The 19,996-nt window shown below is 40.8% G+C and overlaps 1 protein-coding gene across 1 annotated transcript in view; it reads right to left on the reverse strand.

The window, feature by feature from the left end:
* Positions 1 to 690: 690 nt before the first annotated feature.
* Positions 691 to 19,996, reverse strand: part of LOC104934433 (collagen alpha-1(XXI) chain-like) — a 73,820-nt gene continuing 54,514 nt past the window's right edge. The window contains exons 24-32 of the mRNA XM_027274074.1: positions 18,120 to 18,191; positions 17,665 to 17,700; positions 15,513 to 15,557; positions 10,514 to 10,546; positions 9,440 to 9,586; positions 9,088 to 9,142; positions 7,408 to 7,602; positions 4,956 to 5,033; positions 691 to 4,451 (exon numbers count right to left, since the gene is read on the reverse strand). Of these exons, the coding sequence (XP_027129875.1) occupies positions 4,264 to 4,451; positions 4,956 to 5,033; positions 7,408 to 7,602; positions 9,088 to 9,142; positions 9,440 to 9,586; positions 10,514 to 10,546; positions 15,513 to 15,557; positions 17,665 to 17,700; positions 18,120 to 18,191 (849 nt within the window). The 3' untranslated portion in view covers positions 691 to 4,263. The remainder of the gene's footprint in view (positions 4,452 to 4,955; positions 5,034 to 7,407; positions 7,603 to 9,087; positions 9,143 to 9,439; positions 9,587 to 10,513; positions 10,547 to 15,512; positions 15,558 to 17,664; positions 17,701 to 18,119; positions 18,192 to 19,996) is intronic.

Here is a 19,996-nt window from a genome sequence, read left to right on the forward strand (position 1 = left end):
ATGCAGCCTCTAGGGACTGCTAGCTGTAGCTTTATAGCTATACTCATTAAAATAGAATAATGCTGCAAACTAAGATTCCGAAAACCTGGAGACCAAAGGCAAAATTTGACATACAGAAAAGTTGTGTAATATATTCATACAGTAAACTCATATTTATCATAATGATAAAAATGCAAATATAACAATAGTAATAAATAGAAGTTTAATCACTCTAAGATCTCCACTCTTCCAGCAGGACTATTGATATAATGCACACCTGAATTTCCCATTTTTAAAGGTTTGAATGACTCCATACCGCACAGCTCGCTACTCTTACAGCAGTGACACTTTGAAACCTGCCAAACTTACTTTGACAAGTCAAAATTTTACAGTTTGAGAGCAACAAACAACAGTTTGGAAACTGGTGTCCTGAAGACTGTACCAGAGAGAGACACACTAACTGTTGTTTCACTCCACAAGGCATTTGGAAGGGTTCCAAGTCTTTGGCCAAGTTTTCTGATGACATATTGGACTTATCAGTCCAGAGCATATTTCTTTGGAATTTTAAATCTCTTATCTTGGGAAATTAGGACAGTAGCCATTTCCCATGAAACAACCAAGTGTGTATGTAAATAGCTATGATAGTGTTAATGTTTAAAAAAAAAACATATGCTTATTCCTGTAGTTGAATGCTCATTGCTTTTCGCCTCATATGATTCCTATAGCAGCTTACTGTTGCTGAATCCCCTTTAACTGGAACTGTAATCGTGACCTGTTTCCACTCCCACTGAGTCATTTCCCCACATAGCTGGAGTGACTGAAAATGTGTTTCCCCTTGCTCACACTGCACTGAAGACTTTTACACCCCACCCACTTACTATGTGGGTGTCACCTTGGTCTCTTCAGCTTTGCCACTGACAGTGACTGACTAGATTCCAATGATGTCTTCCAGAAGAGGGAACATCATTGGATTCTAACCTGCACATTTGTTATAACCTGTGCCTTGGACCAGATCACGCATGTCTGGCCTGGTCTGGGCTGCCCAAGCCAGAGTACACAGTATGTCTATACTGTGATTTTCTGTTCTTAGGTAGAGAAGCACCCTTAGAAGAGATGGATATTGAATTTTGGCCCAGGTAGCTAGACACAACCCTGTATAGCCTGACTTTTCAACCATCAAAAACCAAAGAACCAAAATCTGCAGTCGCTGTGGAGCCAGGAAAACTAAATGCACCTGTCTCCCTCTGTTCCTATCACCAGAGTGGGAGATTTCACAAAGTGCAACTTCCCTTCCATTACATCCTTAGAGCCTAACCTGATGATGTGTTTTAGTGTAAAACAAACCACCCCAATGTTTGGACTGATGGCTCTACTAACCTAGGGAGACCAGATGATTGCTAGCCTGACCAACATCTCCCTGCTTTATGACAAAATGTCCGGATACCATAACAGACAAAGTGAAAAAGGAGCTTTTAGATGACCCCATCTGTTCAGGCCACATATGTGCTCAGTGGTAAACCACCCGATGACGGTGCATGAGCTGGCTGTGTCTAAATTTCCGGTTAAAGTTAGAGTTGACATCCCCACTCCAGTGTACGTGACCGGGGACTTGTCTGTATAGAACATTTCTGAGTCTAAATTAGAAAGAATTGGCAACATCTCCTGAGCAGGTTCCCTTTAATTCCCTTGTGGTGATACTGTCCTTCTACTCAAAGTGTGTTGTGTTATGACACATTGGCCAGGTACGAACTGGTTATTGATTCATGTGAAGTAGGTGTGTGTTTGTGCTTGTGGGTACTGGACGCACAAAGTGGAGCAAGGGCCATGTCCTGCTTCACCCCTACCCCAGGCTATGCCTATACTTATAGAAGGTTTATTAATTCAACTGTAAGTCCATATTATCTGAGAACAGCCCACTAAGCTGTGGACCCATACAGTCCTTTAACTAGCTGAAGAAAATGTCCGTTTTTGGAGTTGGTTGTTGAGCCAGGTGAGACTGAGGTGAGGCCCACCATAGTATTAGGAGTGATGTAAAAGTCTTCAGTGCAAACATGAGTGGGATAAACCTAAAGCTTTTTAGGGTTGCTTCTATACTCAGAATCTTCAGTTATGGTAAGTAATTACTGAACTCTAAAATGATTTTAGATGGACCATAAAATGGAGACAGGTTTGCATTAAAATGATCCTCTGCAGGAAGAGACAATGTGGGTCTACTGTAGAACTTCTCTTTTTGGCTTAAGGCTTTTTTTGTATTTATACCATAAAGTCCTGCTACTGTCTGCAGATTAGCTTTTGTGATCTCTGTTTCCTTAAATTTCTGCACTGTCATGGTCTAGTTAACGTTTGGTAAGTGGTGCGAGTTGCATGCTGCATGTCAAAATTCACAAACGTTGAACCCAACGCAAAAGATTTCTTTGCAGGCGTGGTCCAACACAGCAGTAATAAGCAATAAAAAACATCAAACAACTTTGCTAGTGCATAATCACAACATAAACAATACTGTACCTTGCTTATTTAATCAGCGTATTCCATGTTGCCAATGTTAAATTTGAATTTGTCAGTATTTTAACATTTCTGATGAGCACAGCTTTCTTAAAAGAACCTTTTTTGGCCTCAACATTACACGGTTTACCATAAATTCTCAAATAAAAACCAGTGTTCAGTCTCTCTTTTTTAAGATCATTGTTCTGTTCAATCACTTATTATCTCTAATTGGTTTTCCAAGTATAGTCAGGTCAAGACTTCCTGTACGTAGATGTTTCAAATTAAAAGCCTAGTAGGAATGTCTTTAATGTAAAACATCAGTGCAGTTGTAGTGCGTGTGTTTAATTGATGATGACTTAAAAGTGATCAAAAAAATGTTTTTTTAAATTTGGGCAGTGAAAATTAAATTATCCTGAATTTATTATGAAAGGTAGAGCAGACATTTTGAATTTGCAACAGCAAACAGTGTCAACGGGGGATTATAATGGGTGCATATCAAGAAAGCTTCCCAAGCTTCCTACTAAAATAAGGTAAGAGATACATATATCATGGAGAAAGTAGAAAATAAAGGCCTGTCAATAATATAAGCCTATAAATCTGCAGTTGAGGTAAACAGGCCACTATTTGAGAATTTATGGTAATCCATACACACAGAAATTCAATATATTATAATAATATTAGTAAACAAGAAAACAAATATGATAGGTAAAAATAGACAGTGACAGGATTCTTACAAACCTGTGTGTCACAGTGATGGATTAGCACAAACCCTGGTGCTCCGTTCACAATAGGTGATACAAGTATGTTTTTCCACCAGACGAGATTACACGTCGGATGCACTAGAAGGAGGCTGAGTGAAAAAAAATGCACTGTTGTGGCTGGAGTGATTTTAAGAGTGACTTTTTTTCCATTTATTTATGAACATGAACTTTAGTTTTTTTCTGGGGTTCTTATCTTTGACCCAACAGCCTGACCGTTAGCCAACCTTTTATGAGATGAAAACGGTTCATTGTCGAGTTACTTTTCACATAATTTATAGATACAATCATTTTTCTGAGGCAGAACTGCACTGAAGGCAGAAATAATCTCACTGGTTGATATAAACCTCATTTGGTGAAGCTAAGAGAAGAACGGCATGAAAGCTGATGCTTGTCCAGTTCTGTAATAATATTCAGTTTTTATCATAGTCTGGAATGCATTAATAATTGCAATTATTAATTGATTCATTCATATTCTATAGATTTTGACGAAGAGATTTTCTGTGCATGTGTGTTGGAATTTGACCAGGTTTCTTGTTAGCATTCTGCCTTGTTAACAAAGCCTTCAGTAAAATTGACTTGAACATAAAATGTAACTCAGGTAAAAGAGGAGGTAGGTATTTTTAATATTAGTCCAAATCCTAGTTCTCTTGCAAGTTACACAAAACCCAACACAACTCAGTTACAACTGTTTTGGTGGATTAGACCTCACTGTTTAAACCTGCTAGTCAAACTTTGCAAGTTTAAAGGATAAAGTAGCTTTTAGTCTGCTATCTCAGTCAGCTAGGTCACTAGCCTGCTGTCTTTGCTCATGAATTCCATAATCATGAATAAATCCCCATTTCAGTTTAACTAAACTAATGTGGTTGTTTCTGCCTCCTGTGCAGCTGTTCTCCAAACACACTTTGTCAAAAAAAAAAAAGGGAGGGCGGGGGGGTGTCAACGGTCACACGTCCCTGTTCATCAGTGATACAGTAAATCGCTTCCTCAAAACACTTTGGTGTTTAAGTCAACAGCAGTTTCCTCCCACACTGCTAAATCATCAGACGTTGGGTCCTTTGCTGTAATGTTCCCTGAGGTTGTACGTCTGATAACACATGGAAGCATCACAAACCCCTGGGAGTCCCGGATTTCCTCGTTTACCAGAATCTCCTGGTGGCCCTGGTTTCCCAGGAATTCCCTGGTTGCCTGGGTGGCCGATTCCATCGAAACCACGAGGACCTTGAATTCCTGCAATAATAAAAAAGAAAAAAAAAGAAGAAGAAAAGGAAATTATAGTTCTTAGTGGGGAAAAAATAGGGAAAAAAAGTTTTCACGAAATGTGATCATAGTTCTTGTGCTATGAGCTTAAAATAGTTAGGTCATAGGAGGTCATAAATTAAATGTGCTCCCTACTGTACGGGATGAGTTAATAAGCTATTACAGCTCACAGAAAAACACAGCACTCACTGTGTGTAACTCTATCATACACCTCCCTTGCCTTATCTACCAAGCTGTCACTAAAAGTACTCCTTGAAAATGAAGTACACCGGTGTCCACCCACATATTAATTAAAAATGTAAGACTACAAACAGCCTTGGTGCATTTTTGTTAAAAGTGCACTCAGCCCGGATCTGAGAACTCAAATGTCAGAACGTTGGTGTTTAGGTTGCTGAAATAGCTTCAGCTCTACAAATGACTTAATGACTGAAGACACTTAAAGAAAAACTGATAGGTGAAGGGCTTTTTACATACCTGGCTGTCCAGGTGGTCCGGGAGGTCCGCGGTAACCTTCTCCTTTGCTGCCTTTAAGTCCTCTTGGTCCCATGTCACCTGGGGATATAATATGTCTGCTTTTAAAAAATGGCATTCAGGCTTCTATAAATGAGCTGTCAGACCGAGAGCTGGAGGAAACTAAAGGCTATGTTCCCTCCAAGCCAGCCGTGTCCAGTCTGCAGGCTTTCATTACAAAGTAATACCACAGCAGTTTATTTTGCTAATTTTGATCATTCATTTTTTATAACCTGGATCCGATTTAACTAGTTTTGGGTAAAATGTGGACATTGGGTCACTGTCAGACACAGCTTTGGCCCAACATGAACATTACACAAGGTTTTACTGGGTTGTCTTTGACATTATTATTCTGAAAGTTCAGTTTTTTTTAAACCACATGGCACATGACTGTGCTTGGACACAGTGATGCTTTCAGCCAAGCGCCAGCCTGTGTGGTTGGGAAATAAAGCCAATGCAGAAGTCCCAAAAATTGCAGTTTCTTGAGTGGCCACTTGAGGCTGGCTACAGAACATTTAAACCTCTGTAAGCTGCCCTGCTAAAATGTCCAACTTCACAGCAGAAATAAACATTTACAGCCTGGTACAAAAAACAGTTTTGGTCTCTATAGTTAATTTCCCCGTTCATGACAACTGTACTGAGGGTGAATTTTCTTCAACCTAATTCACAACATGGCTGCTTTAATTGAAAGGTAGGTGCCTTTACAGATGGCTTGTTGGAGTACCCATCAGTCATCAATCAGCCCACCTCATGTCCGCCAATGATGCACGTCTTTGCCGATTTTTAGATTAGCAGAAGTGGCAGGACAGCCAAGATGGCAGCAGTCATGTGCTGCATATTTTGAATTCAGAAATCTACGGGTGACGTCACGCTTACGTTGTCCGTTCTTTATACTGTCAGTGCTTTCAGCTAAATAAGCTAGCATGCTCACAATAAATAAAGCTGATGTGTCGATGTTCGGCATGTTAGCACACTAACATTTCCTAATTACAGCTGATGCTGGTGGTAATGTCATTAAGTTTGTTGGTCATAAATCAAAGTATCGGACAAATGTATGGTAAATGGACTGTGCTTATATATATCACCTTTCTAGTCTTCCGACCACTCAAAATGCTTTACAGTACATATCTCATTCACCCATTCACACACTGATGGCACTGGCTGCCATGCAAAGTGCCAACTGCTCATCAGTTTGAGGAGCTAAGCATTCATACACATTCACACACCAGTGGCACAGCCTTCGGGAACAGTTTGGGGTTCAGTATCTTGCCCAAGGACACTTCGACATGCAGACTGGAGGGGATCAAACCAGGGATTGAACCGCCGATCTTCTGACCCACTCTACATCCAAGCCACAGATGCCCCAAATGAAAATTTGATATGATGGTGGCGCTAGATGAAAAGACATGATAACTAAAGTGATTACCATCAATCCTGTGGGGAACATGAATACATGAATCAAACGTCATGGCAATCCATCCAAAAGAAAAATGAAACTGTCACTCTTCTGTTGGCACTAGAGGAAAAGTCAGCAGACCACTAAAGCCAATCTATCTAGATGTTGAAATATAAAGTGGTGGACTGACAGCGTCATGCTGCTAGTGAGGCAAAAAAGGCCTCTTCATGTAGTTGCAAGCAGAATTCTGTTAACAATCTGAAGGATTCTCTTCGAGGAAAGGAAAAGTCTGTCCCTCTGTTTAATAGTACTTCTATAAAGGTTGAGAACTGAGAGAAATGGATCAGATCAATGCAGCAGAGGCTTTCCTGACTTTTAGCACTTAGTGTCCCTATAGAAGCTCCAAAATGCTACTGATACCACACTTCCAATGATCCAACTTATAGCATCTTTCATTTGAAAGGTAAATTTTCACCTTTTTAAAACTGCATTCACACAATTCTGATAAAACTCAAGTCCAGCTTTCAGTCTTTTCCCACAGCCAAGTTACTTTGTCCTGACCCAGCGGGTGGAGAGTCGTGCACGGCCGTGAAGTGGTACAGTTTGGCATTTTTCACAGCTGATTAGCCACTCCTTGCCTTGAAGTGGTGATAAATCAAAGACAGCTCATCGAGATGGGTTTGCATTCAGTATTTGTTGTCTTTTGCTCTGCTGACTTTCACTGATGCTCACTTGTTTAATGATCTTGTTTTATGGGGTACAGTGAACATCAATGCATCCAATTTGTTCGTCGTTGACACTGTTTTGATTTTAATCGTTGATGAAAGCAGCAGTAAATTTTGTCCTAGCTCTTGCTCGTGGAGTTTTGTTGTTATTTATTGTCTTGTTTTTTATCAAGACCGATTGAAAGATTTTTGTCACGGTTTCAGACATCACAGGCTTAAAAGGGATCATTGAATATAGAAAACATAAACCTGTCATAGGGTGTTGATTATTGTCTTTAAATAAATCCTGCTTTACCTTTGAGGCCTGCAGTTCCTTGCATTCCAGGGGGTCCTGGATACCCAGGAGCGCCACTCCTGCCAGGGTAGCCTAGAGTCCCCATGGAGCCTTTGGGTCCTGGTGCTCCTGGCTGGCCTGGGGGTCCCTTAATGCTCTGGCAGGGTTCACAACTAGCTGGGGGTGCCAGGGTCTGGAGCAATGCTGGAAGTTGATCTGTGGGGGCACAGCCAGAAGGTACTGAGTAATCCATGAGTATATTAAATATTCTGTCAAAACTCCTTTCATAACACATAATATTGTCAGCCCAACCACATAGGAAAGCCAGTGAAAATATTGTATATATTTATTCTACAAATGTGTCAGGATTTTTTCTCAGGATTTCTCTTGTTAGGTGTCATAACAGAATTGGTAGCCTGGCTCAGGAGCCTGTTTACTGCAGAGGCACTGGACAAACAAACACTAGACAGACAAAGTTGGCAAATAGCTGGCGAACATAGCAGAGTATTTAGCAGCTAAAGAGCCTGGTATTTCCCCAAGGAGCGGGTAAAGAGCAAACTAGAGCTAGATGGCCAAATGAATGCCAATGATGATGTTAAGGTAAGTCATTTGAACAGAAAAGCACCCAGAGCTTTAGATAAAGACTGTGGCAGTTAATGACGGATTGATAGTTGACATTTATGTTCTTAAATGACTGAAATTATCTATTATATGTTGGGTTACTTGACATTCTGACACTCTTTCACACAATGACTAATGACTTAGATTATTCACCAGATGTTCTGGTTGAACCCATCACTGTAAACCGGACCTGGGCATTAGGCGGCCTGCGGGCCACATACCCAGAAATTAGAAATCAATACAGTACAATCAGTGCTTTTATTTTGAAGGTGATTTACATATGTGCGTGCACACCTGGCTGCACAGAAATGCGCTGCACAAAAGAGACTTAACTTGTTGCTAAATGACACAGAATGTAGAGTTTTTAACAAGAGCTCTCCAGACAAACTGTAATGAGAAGGCTAGAGGACTCATCTTTGTCTGTGGAATAACACAGGAATTCAAGGTAATGGAGGAGCTGGCACCAATGCAATCAATGAAAGGGAAGACAGTCTGGAGTGATGAGGGAGTGATCAGAGGTAAATGCATGCTTTGACAGGCTGGGACTAAAATGGAACAAACTGGCAGGTGTTACAACGGATGGTTGTCCAAATCTGACGGGGGGAATGATTTTGAAGAAGATGCAGGATAAAGTTACTGAAATTAACCCTAAACAGAAATTGGTATTTTTTCATTGTATTATACATCAGGAGGTGTTGTGTAAGTCAGTGCTAAAAATGAACCATGTTATTGATGTTGTAACTAAAATAGTTGAACTATTATTTGACTTACTCCACATTATGTATGCATGTATATGTATTCTTACCAGTAGCAGCTGAAAACCATATTTACTGCTTATAAAGCAATGAAATTAATACTGAGCAGAACTGAGTTCAGACTATTGGTCTGGCCCTCCACGGCCTTGCAGGATTCTCATTCTTGGGAAAATGAATTGGCCACTCCTGCTGTAAACTGATCAAAGGAGATATGTGAACAGTGCACCTCTAGGTCTGACTGTTTGCAGTGTTTGGTGTATGTGGGAGCTTCAGACTTCTTTTTTTGGTTCTCAGCAAAGTGACACAAAAACAAACAGATACTTACTACGCAGAACATCAGAGCAGAGCTTTAGAAGGTGTTCATCTGAGGGAGGCTTGCCCTGCAACGCACAATTACACTTAGAGTCAGCTGAATCAAGTCTGGGACCGAGAGAACAGACTCAACCTGTAATTGAGTATGCCTGCAGATTTACAGGATCTTCTCAGCGCTCCGTTTTCTGTCTTCATATAGCCCACACACACTGACAGCTGCGCCCCCATTACTCCCAAACATCACTCCCCCAACCCTGGCAGGAAATCACTGACTGTTTCTTTCAGCCAATTTTTCATTTTCTTCAATCCTTCTTCTTTCTTTTTTTTTTATCCACTCAGAGGAGATGGTAAGGAGGTTCACTCACAGGTTTCCCAGGATATCCTGGTTGGCCTGGTTGGCCCGGCAACCCATCCTGACCAGGAAATCCTCTGGGACCAACAGAACCCATATGGCCCATGTCCCCTTTCTTTCCTTCAGTCCCTCTGGTGCCTGTGTCACCTATCACTCCTTTCTGAAAAAGTAGGAGGAAGGACAGAAAATCTCAGATTACAAGAGAAAAAAATGTGAAACTGAGGTTTATTTTACAGCATTTGACAGATTCATGATATATTTTAAGATATTAACTGACCATTTACTAAGCCCTGCCACAACACATAGCCCATTGTCTGTGTTATACAACCAAGGTCAATCAGCATATCATTAACAAATCAGGTTACGTCAATTAGTGGGGTTACAGGTTACATTGTATTTCCCCACTGTGTGGAAGTTGCACTAGTGGCTTTGTCCTACTTTAGAACAAAATAACAATCTTATTTTTGTCCTATGACTAATTATAATGCAACACAAGGACAGTGCTGTGTCCATGTTTCCATGTTTTCTCATGATCATGAGTCACGGACTTGAGGACGCTGAGACATGTAGCTTATAGCCTCTGTTAGCACATTAACATGAATGTAGCAAAGTGCATTCTTAAGAGTCAATTGAAAGGATGTCATGCTCGCAAGACAGCCTGCAAAAATTGATGGTGTCCAGCTGGAAATGTCCACATCTGTCTGAAAACAAGCACCCATCGTGGGGCAGCATTAGCAAATCAGTCAATTAAGCAGTACAAAGTTTGCTGCTTTATGTGGGGATCATACATGATAAATTATATCCTACAAATGGTACAGCACTTGTGCTACTAAGGGAGGCTATATCATAAATTGTGATTCTGTAGACAGTACAATAAGTGTTTGATATTTCAGATGTGTGCGTCTTTAGAAAAGAGGGCTTTTGTGATGTATATTTTTGCCCAGGGGGCCAGATTTCCCCAGGCCTGGAGGTATTGGCTCTGTAAGTCTTCTATAGCAGCCGTGCAGGCTTGACAGGGCTTCTCACTGCGGTGCAGAATAAGACAGAATGGATTATATCTAATACCGCAAAGTCTAATTCGACAAACCTCTCCTTTCCTTCCCCTGGGTCCCACTTCGCCCTGGCGGAAGAAAGAAAAGAGAGGAGGGGAAGGGTGAGGAGGAAAAGAGAAGAGGGGGGGAATAGAGAGAGACAGTTAGAAACTTCTGCTTACATATCAAAGGCTGAGTTAGTATGTCAGTGGAGCTACTGTATGCTCGCTGCTCTGCATTGCTGATGCAGAACCACTGTCTTCTGTCAAAACCAGTGGCTTACAAAACATTTTAGATTGATAATTGTAATGCATTTCTTTTTAGTTCTTGCACTGTAATGAAAAATACATCTGTGGATCTGTTAGTCCTTAAAAAAACAACCTCTCTTTGCAAGTCTTTTTTTGGTGAAATTAAGTTTCCTTCGCAGTGCTTCTTCTTTTTCATCCATTTGTTCTCCTTTCTATTGAACTAGGATGCAATCACTTCCAAACAAACCAGCCTTTCTGCTTCAAGAAAACTTTGTCCGACATGGGTAACCATGCAAAATACTTAAAAAAAAAACCTTTCAAAGCCCAACGCACAAAAACCCTGCTGCTTTTGGACGCATGGACTTTTACATTCAAACAGAGATAGACCAAAAATCAAGAACTTCAGTAACTTGTGTTCTCATCTCTTTTCGACACTGGATGCATTTATATCAGCTTTTTTCAGCTGTCAAACTCACACACACTTTAATTTTAATCAATACACTCATCAACGCTAACCACAAAACAGTCAACACGCCACAATCCTGGTGACAATCCTGTGCTAACGTATCTGCTAATTCATCTGCCTTCCTCCTACATCACAATCTATGTATTTCGTGATAGTCGTCCTTGATGCTAGCATATTCATAATTTTTTTTTGAATATTATCTTTATTTCCCCTGAAACTGCGCAAGATCAATCTGCTGGGAACTGTGTAATGTCACACACAGCATCCAGATATGTCACAAAGATGTGGTTTGACTCTGAGAACCACTAGCGACACTCATGTCGTAAAAACAGGGTTCATGCAGGAATCCTGAGGTTAAATTTAATACCATTTAATACCTTCTAAATATTTTTTAAAACCTCAACGCAACTTGCTTCTAGTCATACAGTCGTCCCTCGCTATATCGCGGTTCACTTTTCGCGGACTCGCTGTTTCGCTGATTTTTTTAGTGTAATTTTGCATGCTTTTTTTTTTACAGTGTACTGTACAGTATGAACGCGCATTGTGTTCTGCGTCCTAAATTGGCTAAGGGAGAACCGCACATGTGTTCTGCGTCCTGATTAACTAAGGGAGTACTGTACAAAATGCGTGTAAAAAGGTGTATAAAAGTGTGTGGTTAGGGGTTTTACGGCCTTAAAACATGTATAATAATTGTAAAACTAACTTCGCGGATTTCGTTTATTGCGGGTTATTTTTAGAACGTATCCCCCGCGATAAACGAGGGACCACTGTATAGCAAAAACAGGATCAATAAATGGGAGGGCACGCGCACTGTTACTGTAAGTCCCTCAGTTATTTACATTTACATTTAGTCATTTAGCTGATGCTTTTATTCAAAGCGACTTTCAGAGAAGATGCAATGGCTGCAGTGGAAGTTTGACTGGTGGCGGGACTCGGTTGGAGCGGTGTACTGGACATACTAGCATCACAGAAATTTGATATTAATGGCTGCTCTCCCATCAAGTTGTCAGTCAACTACATAATTTGAGTTACACTACTTGACATCTGCTAAAGAAATGACATAATGCCTAAGAGTTCAGCACCACTCCACGCATAACCATGTTCGCTAATGAAGACATCATTACAGGAGGATGCTTGTGAACAGCTGTTCTATCCACACTCTTTTTTGTCTTTTCAATGTCATTTTCAGTCTTTTTTGTGCAAAGCTTGTTTCAGGTTTTACTCCAGCAATCAACCATGTACATAACTTTTCAGTATTCAGTGATGTTGCACCATCATACTAACCACAAACTTCTTGAGAATCATAACAAAGTTCCAGGCCGTGCCCATAACCATGGTAACTCACGGAGCCAGAGGAGAGGGAGCGAGGCTGAATGATGTTTGTGTTTTACACAATAATGTCTGGACAAGTCCAAGTAGAGTCGTTAAGAAACAACAGGAGACTTTCAGATTAGTCAGACGTGTTCTCACATGTTGACTAAACTAAACCAACAGAGTCTCAAAATGACAATAAATTCTGGTGAACTTTTAACAAACTTACAACAAATCATCACATGCTAAAAAAAACAAAAAACAATCGCAATCAGGCATTTACTACCTTTTAATACTTTTAAATACCCCGCGGACACCCTGAAAAATGAGCGGTATCCAAAACGACATGCACAAGTATAAATGGCAAGCAGTGATGAGGAACAAAACAACACATCTCACAAACTCCTGAATGTAGATTCATATTTATTTTACCCAATAGGAAGTCTGTCTGAAGACAAAAATATGTCATATTCATTTCAGCACTCACACACAGTCACACACGTGTGATTCACTGCTGATGCATTTAGCCTTGAGAGTGTGTCACGTACAGGCCAGGCCCGGGCCGCTCTCAATTCTGTGGAATTACAGATCGTGTGAACATTAAGCTTGCATACTGAAAAAATGCAATCGCTTTATCTGTCTCAAGTGTCACCGACAAGACTGCACAACCCTGCCTCTGCATGACGCAATATGGTTACTGCTGTGTACAGGCACGCATGCACCTAAACCCCATCTACATGAAGATCAGTTCCTCGCTAATCAATACTCAGCGATCGATTCTTAAATGCTACTCATTTGGTTTTGTTGCTATTAAAAAGTATCAGTTACAAAGCTTGGCTCGAACATTGGAAATTGCAGATCAGACAGCACATCATATCATTATGTTTGTTCATTAGCACATATTGATGAGGATGATAATCCCAACACGGATAAATCGATTATGCAAAGCCGCTCCTCTCACCATGTGAAACCTTATTTCACCTTAGTGCCAACATCCCATCATTTCTCACTGATTTGAGATGACCTTCATCTTTCTCTCACATGAGCTGCTTTAAGAACACATACTCTGACCCCTGCCTCATTCTGCTGGCTACTGGAGTGTTCAATAATTACATCTAAGAGTGTGTCCCTGATTTCTTCCGTGCGTCTGGGATATTCTCTTTATACTATACTTGTCTTCTCATGACTCTTATATTATATATGAGATGATCAGATGCAGATGTCTCTCTTGAGTTTCCTGCTTCTTCCACTCACCTGACCGAGCTCACACCTATGGCATCTGTCATTTGTTCACACTTTAAAGAAATACTGTCATTCACTTACTTGTTTAATGAGTTTAATGTGAAGAATGATGAAGACTCATGTCTGTACTGTAAGCATGAACAGCCACACCCAGCAACTGGTTCTCTTAGCTTAGCACACATGAGCAGAAACAGCTAGCCTGGCTCTATCCAAAGGGAACTAAATCTTCATCCCAGCACTTAATTAACATATTTGCATGGTATGTCTTGTTTGTTTAAGGACAGACAAAACTGCAAGGCTTAAAAATGAATCCAGGAAGTTGCTGCACCTCACACACAACTCTGCACATAACCCACTCTAAAACTTTTTGCATGACAAAGTGTAAAAACGAGGAAGCTGAAGTAGTCCGTGAAGCTTGTCGGTGCAGGGATTATTCACAGGACTAGCTGTTGAACCAGCATCTCCATTTAACAGCTTCTGGTTTATGGTATTGTTTACTCACAGTCACACTGGCATTCTTAACAGAGTTATCTTTAGTGTTGTGATGTAATGTAATACCTGTGCTTCTTTATTGTGACAAGTCAAAATGTGTGCTGTGAACGGTAGCAAGTGAACTGTCAGTTAAAGGAATTCAGACATCATGAATCATAGCGCATACAGATGTCATATAAAAAGCAGAATTCTAATAATCGGCCCGGGGGTGTGATCACACAGAATGTTCCTGGAAATGTTGCAGAATAAAAGCCTTGTTTAGAAATGATGAAATGAATACCCCTACAAAAATGAAACAGATCAGAACAAAGAAGCTTCATGCTAAAATATGAGCAAATATACTTTTCAAAAAGAAGACAGTCCAGACATGTATTAATATTAATGTGGGTTTTATAATGTTTCTGTCAGGCTTTGGCTGCTCTCACACCTGCTGTCTGTCTGTAACTCTGCAAACTGACCACTGACATGTTGGTTAAAGTCTGTAATTCCGCCTGCTCTGCCTCAGTCTCTGGGTCTTGGGTCCTCTTCCCTGTTGCCAAGAATCTGCACCGTGACACTGTGATCCTCATATGGCTGTTACGAGGTTGAGCCTAAACACCATGTGGCTTTGCCACGAGGGCCCTTAGACTCTGGAACAACTCTTCTAAGCAGATTAGCTCGGCTAACTCAGTTACCCTGTTCTGCGTCCCTGCTGAAAGTTTACTTTTTCAGACTACATTTATTTGATTTTATGATTTTATATTACTGTCTGGAGCTTACATGCTGTTTTATTCTCTTGTTTTTATTTTGTCTTTTCTCATTTAGTCTGTTTTTCCCTTTTATTTCATCCTGCTCCGTACTCCTCTCTGCTTGTGCCGTTTTCTGTTCAGACTTTTATTGCAGTTTTATGTGCTTTTATATGCTGTGTGATTTTAATCTTGTAAAGCACCTTGTAAAGTCACTTTCAGAAAGGTGTTAGTAGACTTTATTATTATCATATTTATTTTGTGATAAAGATTTTATGGTGACTTGTATCAGCGGATTTATGATATTAACTACAGACAGACTTCACAAAAAAATTTAAACTCAGGTTCTAACGCCAAATTAGCTGCTTGTAAGTGAAGAGTGGCCAAGATATTTTTCCTCATCCTCATACCCTTGTGGGGACATTTTGTCCCTGTACTGGCACATGTACACACACACACACACACACACACACACACACACACACACACTTAAACTCACAGTGTTGTTGCACAATCATAGAAAGATAAGCTTCGCTGCCACCTAGTGGAAAAAGAATGACTCTGCACTCACAGTGGCTCCAGGAATCCCAGGTTCTCCATCTCTGCCTAGCTCCCCCTGCAAACAGATACATCATGATTAACTGAAGGTTTGTGTGAGTTTGTTTACATAGGTGCTGGTGTGACTTCATGTGGTGTGTGTGTGTGTGTGTGTGTGTGTGTGTGTGTGTGTGTGTGTGTGTGTGTGTGCGCGCAAGGGTGAGATTGAATGTGTACAACAACGTTGTGCGTCGATTTCGGTGTGTACGTAATACTGTGTGGCGGTCCGTGTCTTCATTCTGTGTGTGTGTGTGTGTGAGTGGAGAAAAGGTCATGATTACCACTAGCAGCCAATAAGAGAAACCCAGGGAGAGAGGGGATAGGAATTGCTAGTGGTGACCTTTAACAAACCTGACTTTTTATCTCGTGTGAGTCTTTTCGACTGCATCCTGCAGCGGCGTAACACACTGCTCTTCTCTCTGCTCCTCTGGGCTCTAGTACTGTTTTCCATTAGTGCATGTAAAGGGGAGCGGCTGGATCAGAGCAATCATCGCAAGCTTTGATTGTTCCGTTTGTGACTGATGCTGAGTTCACAATGCTAGAAATACAACTGTGTGGCGTCCACCCCACTCATAAATAAACAGCACATACTGTGCATTTCCATGTGTAGATGTGATTGTATTCACAGTAAATTAAATGATTACATTAGTTTTGATTGGCTTCTTACACTCACACTAAGTAGAAGATATTGGATCGTACTTAAACATCCCACGTATCCCAATTACCACTAAGAGGATGATGTAAATCAGTGCAACATAACCCCGGAGTACGCTATCCGAAGAGGACGTAATATAGCTGAAACACTAGTCACAGTGAATGATGATCAGGCTCACAGCAGAGATATGGCACATTGGTTTTTACTGATCAGCCTATAGGAACAGGGCTGTTTCTTGCTATATGTGGAAGCATAGGGCCCTGTGTTGTGTGAAGAACTGATATGCTTAAAAAAGCATAGCTTTTTTTCAGGATCCACTGAAAAGGTTAGGAATCTCTCCCTCAGCATCTTGCATAGGGCCTCCAAACAGCTAGAAGTGGCCTTGTATAGGAATGTTTTAGTGATCTGGAGCTGGACCATGACACAGAGCATGCTTTCTCTGTAGTGTGTTGTATTTCTTAGATTTTGAGATTGTGTTGAGGTAAGGAAGAGTTCTACAATTACAAATCAGAGAAGATGTTTATTTTCAAGGCTGATAGTCTTCACAGTCAAAGTCTTTAAATGTAACACTGCATTCCTGACTCCTGCAGAATTATTTGAAGCCATTTTAAACCACTGATTCAGGAGACGATTTTTTTTTTGCTGTCAAGACAATTCTTTGACAGGTGAAGGAATTCATGACCTCAGCGTTTCCCCATCAGGAGCTCTGTCTAGACAGAAAGCAATGTAATGTAATAGAGCAATAGAGTCGGACCGGACAACAGGACTATAAAAACAACAATCAACAAGACAAGTGTCATGATGTGACTTTCAAATTGAATTCTGGGCTTGGACTTGGCTCTCTCTGTCTGGGTTTCATTTTATTTACTGCTTGACTTCTGATATTATGGACTGATATGCACTTCCTGCACCTGCCTTACAGTATAGGTAGTCCAACCCTCAATCAGATGGGCAGCAACATTAAGCAGGCCGTGGTATGGTGCAATAAAGGGAACCTGTCTATTAGGTGGGGTGTCGCTTTTCCAACGTCTGGCATCCATGACAAGTTCTTTGCGATGCTGATTCCCAGCAACCTGTTCACCTGCTACACCTCAACTCTACTTATGTAGACTTGGCTGTGAGTCTTTGCCTCGAAGACCAAGATAATATGGTGCCAAAATATCACAAAAATATGGCCTTGCAACTGTTTTATGAGGAAGGAATGTGTTTGACAAAGACACAAGTGGAGTGTTTTGGTGAGAAGAACTATAAATATAAATGAGTTTGTTTAAAATAAAGGTTTTCATTTCATTTCATTTCTCGTCAGCTGTTCTGCTTTACCGGTGGTAGTAAGATCTTTGGCACCTAATTGACTGTGATTTATTCATACTAGTCAAGTTTTATATTTAATACAGGAACTGTGGAAGTGCACTGTGAACTCACACATATTTTCACGACTTTCAGGTAAAAGTATAAAGAAAAAGTACAATACCCGGGTTCCTTTAGGGCCTGGTTCTCCTCTCTCCCCCTAAAAATACAACATTGCACATTAGAACACATCTGACTTACAGTAGTTTTTCTCACCGACAGGGATGCACCTAAATAACAAAATGCCATTTGAGGAATCATTATTAAGAGTTGACAGAATCCTTTAGAGAAAACAAAATGCAGCGTGTTAACCGGGCTGATCCTGAGTCCTGGGTGTACTGCTTTTGAAGTGTGAAGGACAACCTTCAGCACCATTAAAATTAATCTAAGAAAAATATGAATAATACATTAACAAGCATGTTTTTTACAGTACAACATGTAAATGTACAAACTCCTGATGGCCAAAGTTATAAATCATTCATGAAGTGTCGCCTCTGTTGCCATTGGCAGACTCCATTAGAACCACACAGGTCATTTATTTTATTTTGCTCCTGTATGTTAGTATGTGATGTGACTCACCTTGTGACCTTTGAACCCTGGCAGCCCCATGGAGCCCGGCACCCCCGGAAAACCTGACTCCCCTGTTGATCCCTGGAGAGGGGAAAGATTATTGATGTTTGGAAAATAAGATACTCCTCTTCATCTGTCAGAAAGAACTAAAATATCAAACGTTTCCAGGTGTATTTATGTCTATTCTATTCTGTTTGACGACTTCTCAGGCTGCTGCAGTGAAAAAGAAAATGTTGTGAGGTAGTAATCAAGGCTGGTTTAATGTGGGTTATAAAAACTTTAACGAATGCAATAGTAATTTCTGCTTTGAGAGATGGCACCTTTAAAATAACCAAGGTTACCTGTGATTAAGCAGCACCACAAAGACAACTCAGATTCAACTTTTCAAACCACAATGGTTGACATTTATGGGGGGTAATTGCTCAGAGGCATGTCACTTAACAAACAAGCAGCATTGAAAAGTGTAGCTGTCACTCATCAGGAGGATACAAAGTGCAGGCTGGTGAAATAAGAAGTGGCTGGCAGGATGACAGGAAACAGACAGAGAATGAGGTTGGTTTAGAAAAGAGAAAAAGCTGTCGCCCTGATCGCACCCTGATCCCTCAGGAGGGAATTAGTAGTGCCCTCACTAATCCCGCCACCACGTTGAATTTTTATGTGGCTGTGACTAACTGTGACTGGGGAATAGGGGTGCATATAGTGTACATGCTTTTGGCAAGTGGAGGCTAAAGGACGGACTGTTATGGCAGCGAGAGCGCGTGGAGAGTCACATGAAAGCACAGAGTGTGCAGAGACATGGAACACACCTACAGAGAGGAACAAGAGGGCATGCTGAGGGAGTTCCTATGCGATAAGACTTGTTTTGGAGCGTGTCAACAGCTGTTATATGTCCAGTGCAGACGAGGATACACACTCCAACTTTAGGACAAACCTCACGTTCGGTTTGGTTTCATTTAAAAGAACTTCTTTGCTTTCTTTTCTAAAGAAGATTATACCACTCTCTTAACTATCAAGCTAGAGCTAGGAGGCAATTAGACCAGCTAAGCATAAAGACAAGAAACAGGGGGCAGCAGCTAGCCTGGCTCTGTCCTAAGCTCATGGTGGAGTTTCATGCAAAATATTAGAAAATCTTGTCATCACAGTGAGGTTGCCAGGTTTAAAGCCATGTATTGAGAATAAAAACACCAATTGCAGACAAGTCCTGGTTGAATGGAAACCTTGTTATTTCTCAAGAAATAGTTACAGCACATAACTCAAACCCCTAAACTCAAAAACTGATGCTGTGGCAATGTGGCTTCATGTGGTGTTGGAATAATCAATTACAATCGCAGCTGATTCACATGAACACCCACCGAGGCAGAAAACGGAAAATCTGCGTACATGTTGCATGGGTTGACACTGTATTATGCAGAAATGTGGCGAAGATGCAAGGTAACTGTTGGGTTGATAGTAAGAAACAGATTCATGTGCGTATTGCATATCCATTTGATTGACAGGTGGGTACTGTTACAGGTGGCTTTTTTGAGCAACATGGCTTCATTCAACCTGCCTCAGTTCCACCAATGATCCACCTCTTTGTCCAGTTTTAGGGAGCCAGAAGAAGATTGCAGCGCCCAGAGCCACCACACTGAACTTCTCAATGGCTCTTTAGAAACCTGTGAGTGACGTCCATATCTTGAACTGCCTATTGCAAATACTGTAATCAGCTATCAATGTGTCATTTAGACAAACTGAGCAATAAAGAACAACACATAGTCTGGATACTGACTGTTCTGGAATTTTCTATCCTTAGGTTACACATGGTCACGTGTGGTCCTTGAGGTTGTTGCTGCCTTCCTAGACATAATAGATAGCTGCCGTTGACGTTCCAGTCTGCGTAAATCTGT

This window comes from Larimichthys crocea, chromosome XXIII (assembly GCF_000972845.2).
Source record: "Larimichthys crocea isolate SSNF chromosome XXIII, L_crocea_2.0, whole genome shotgun sequence".
Lineage (NCBI taxonomy): Eukaryota > Metazoa > Chordata > Actinopteri > Sciaenidae > Larimichthys > Larimichthys crocea.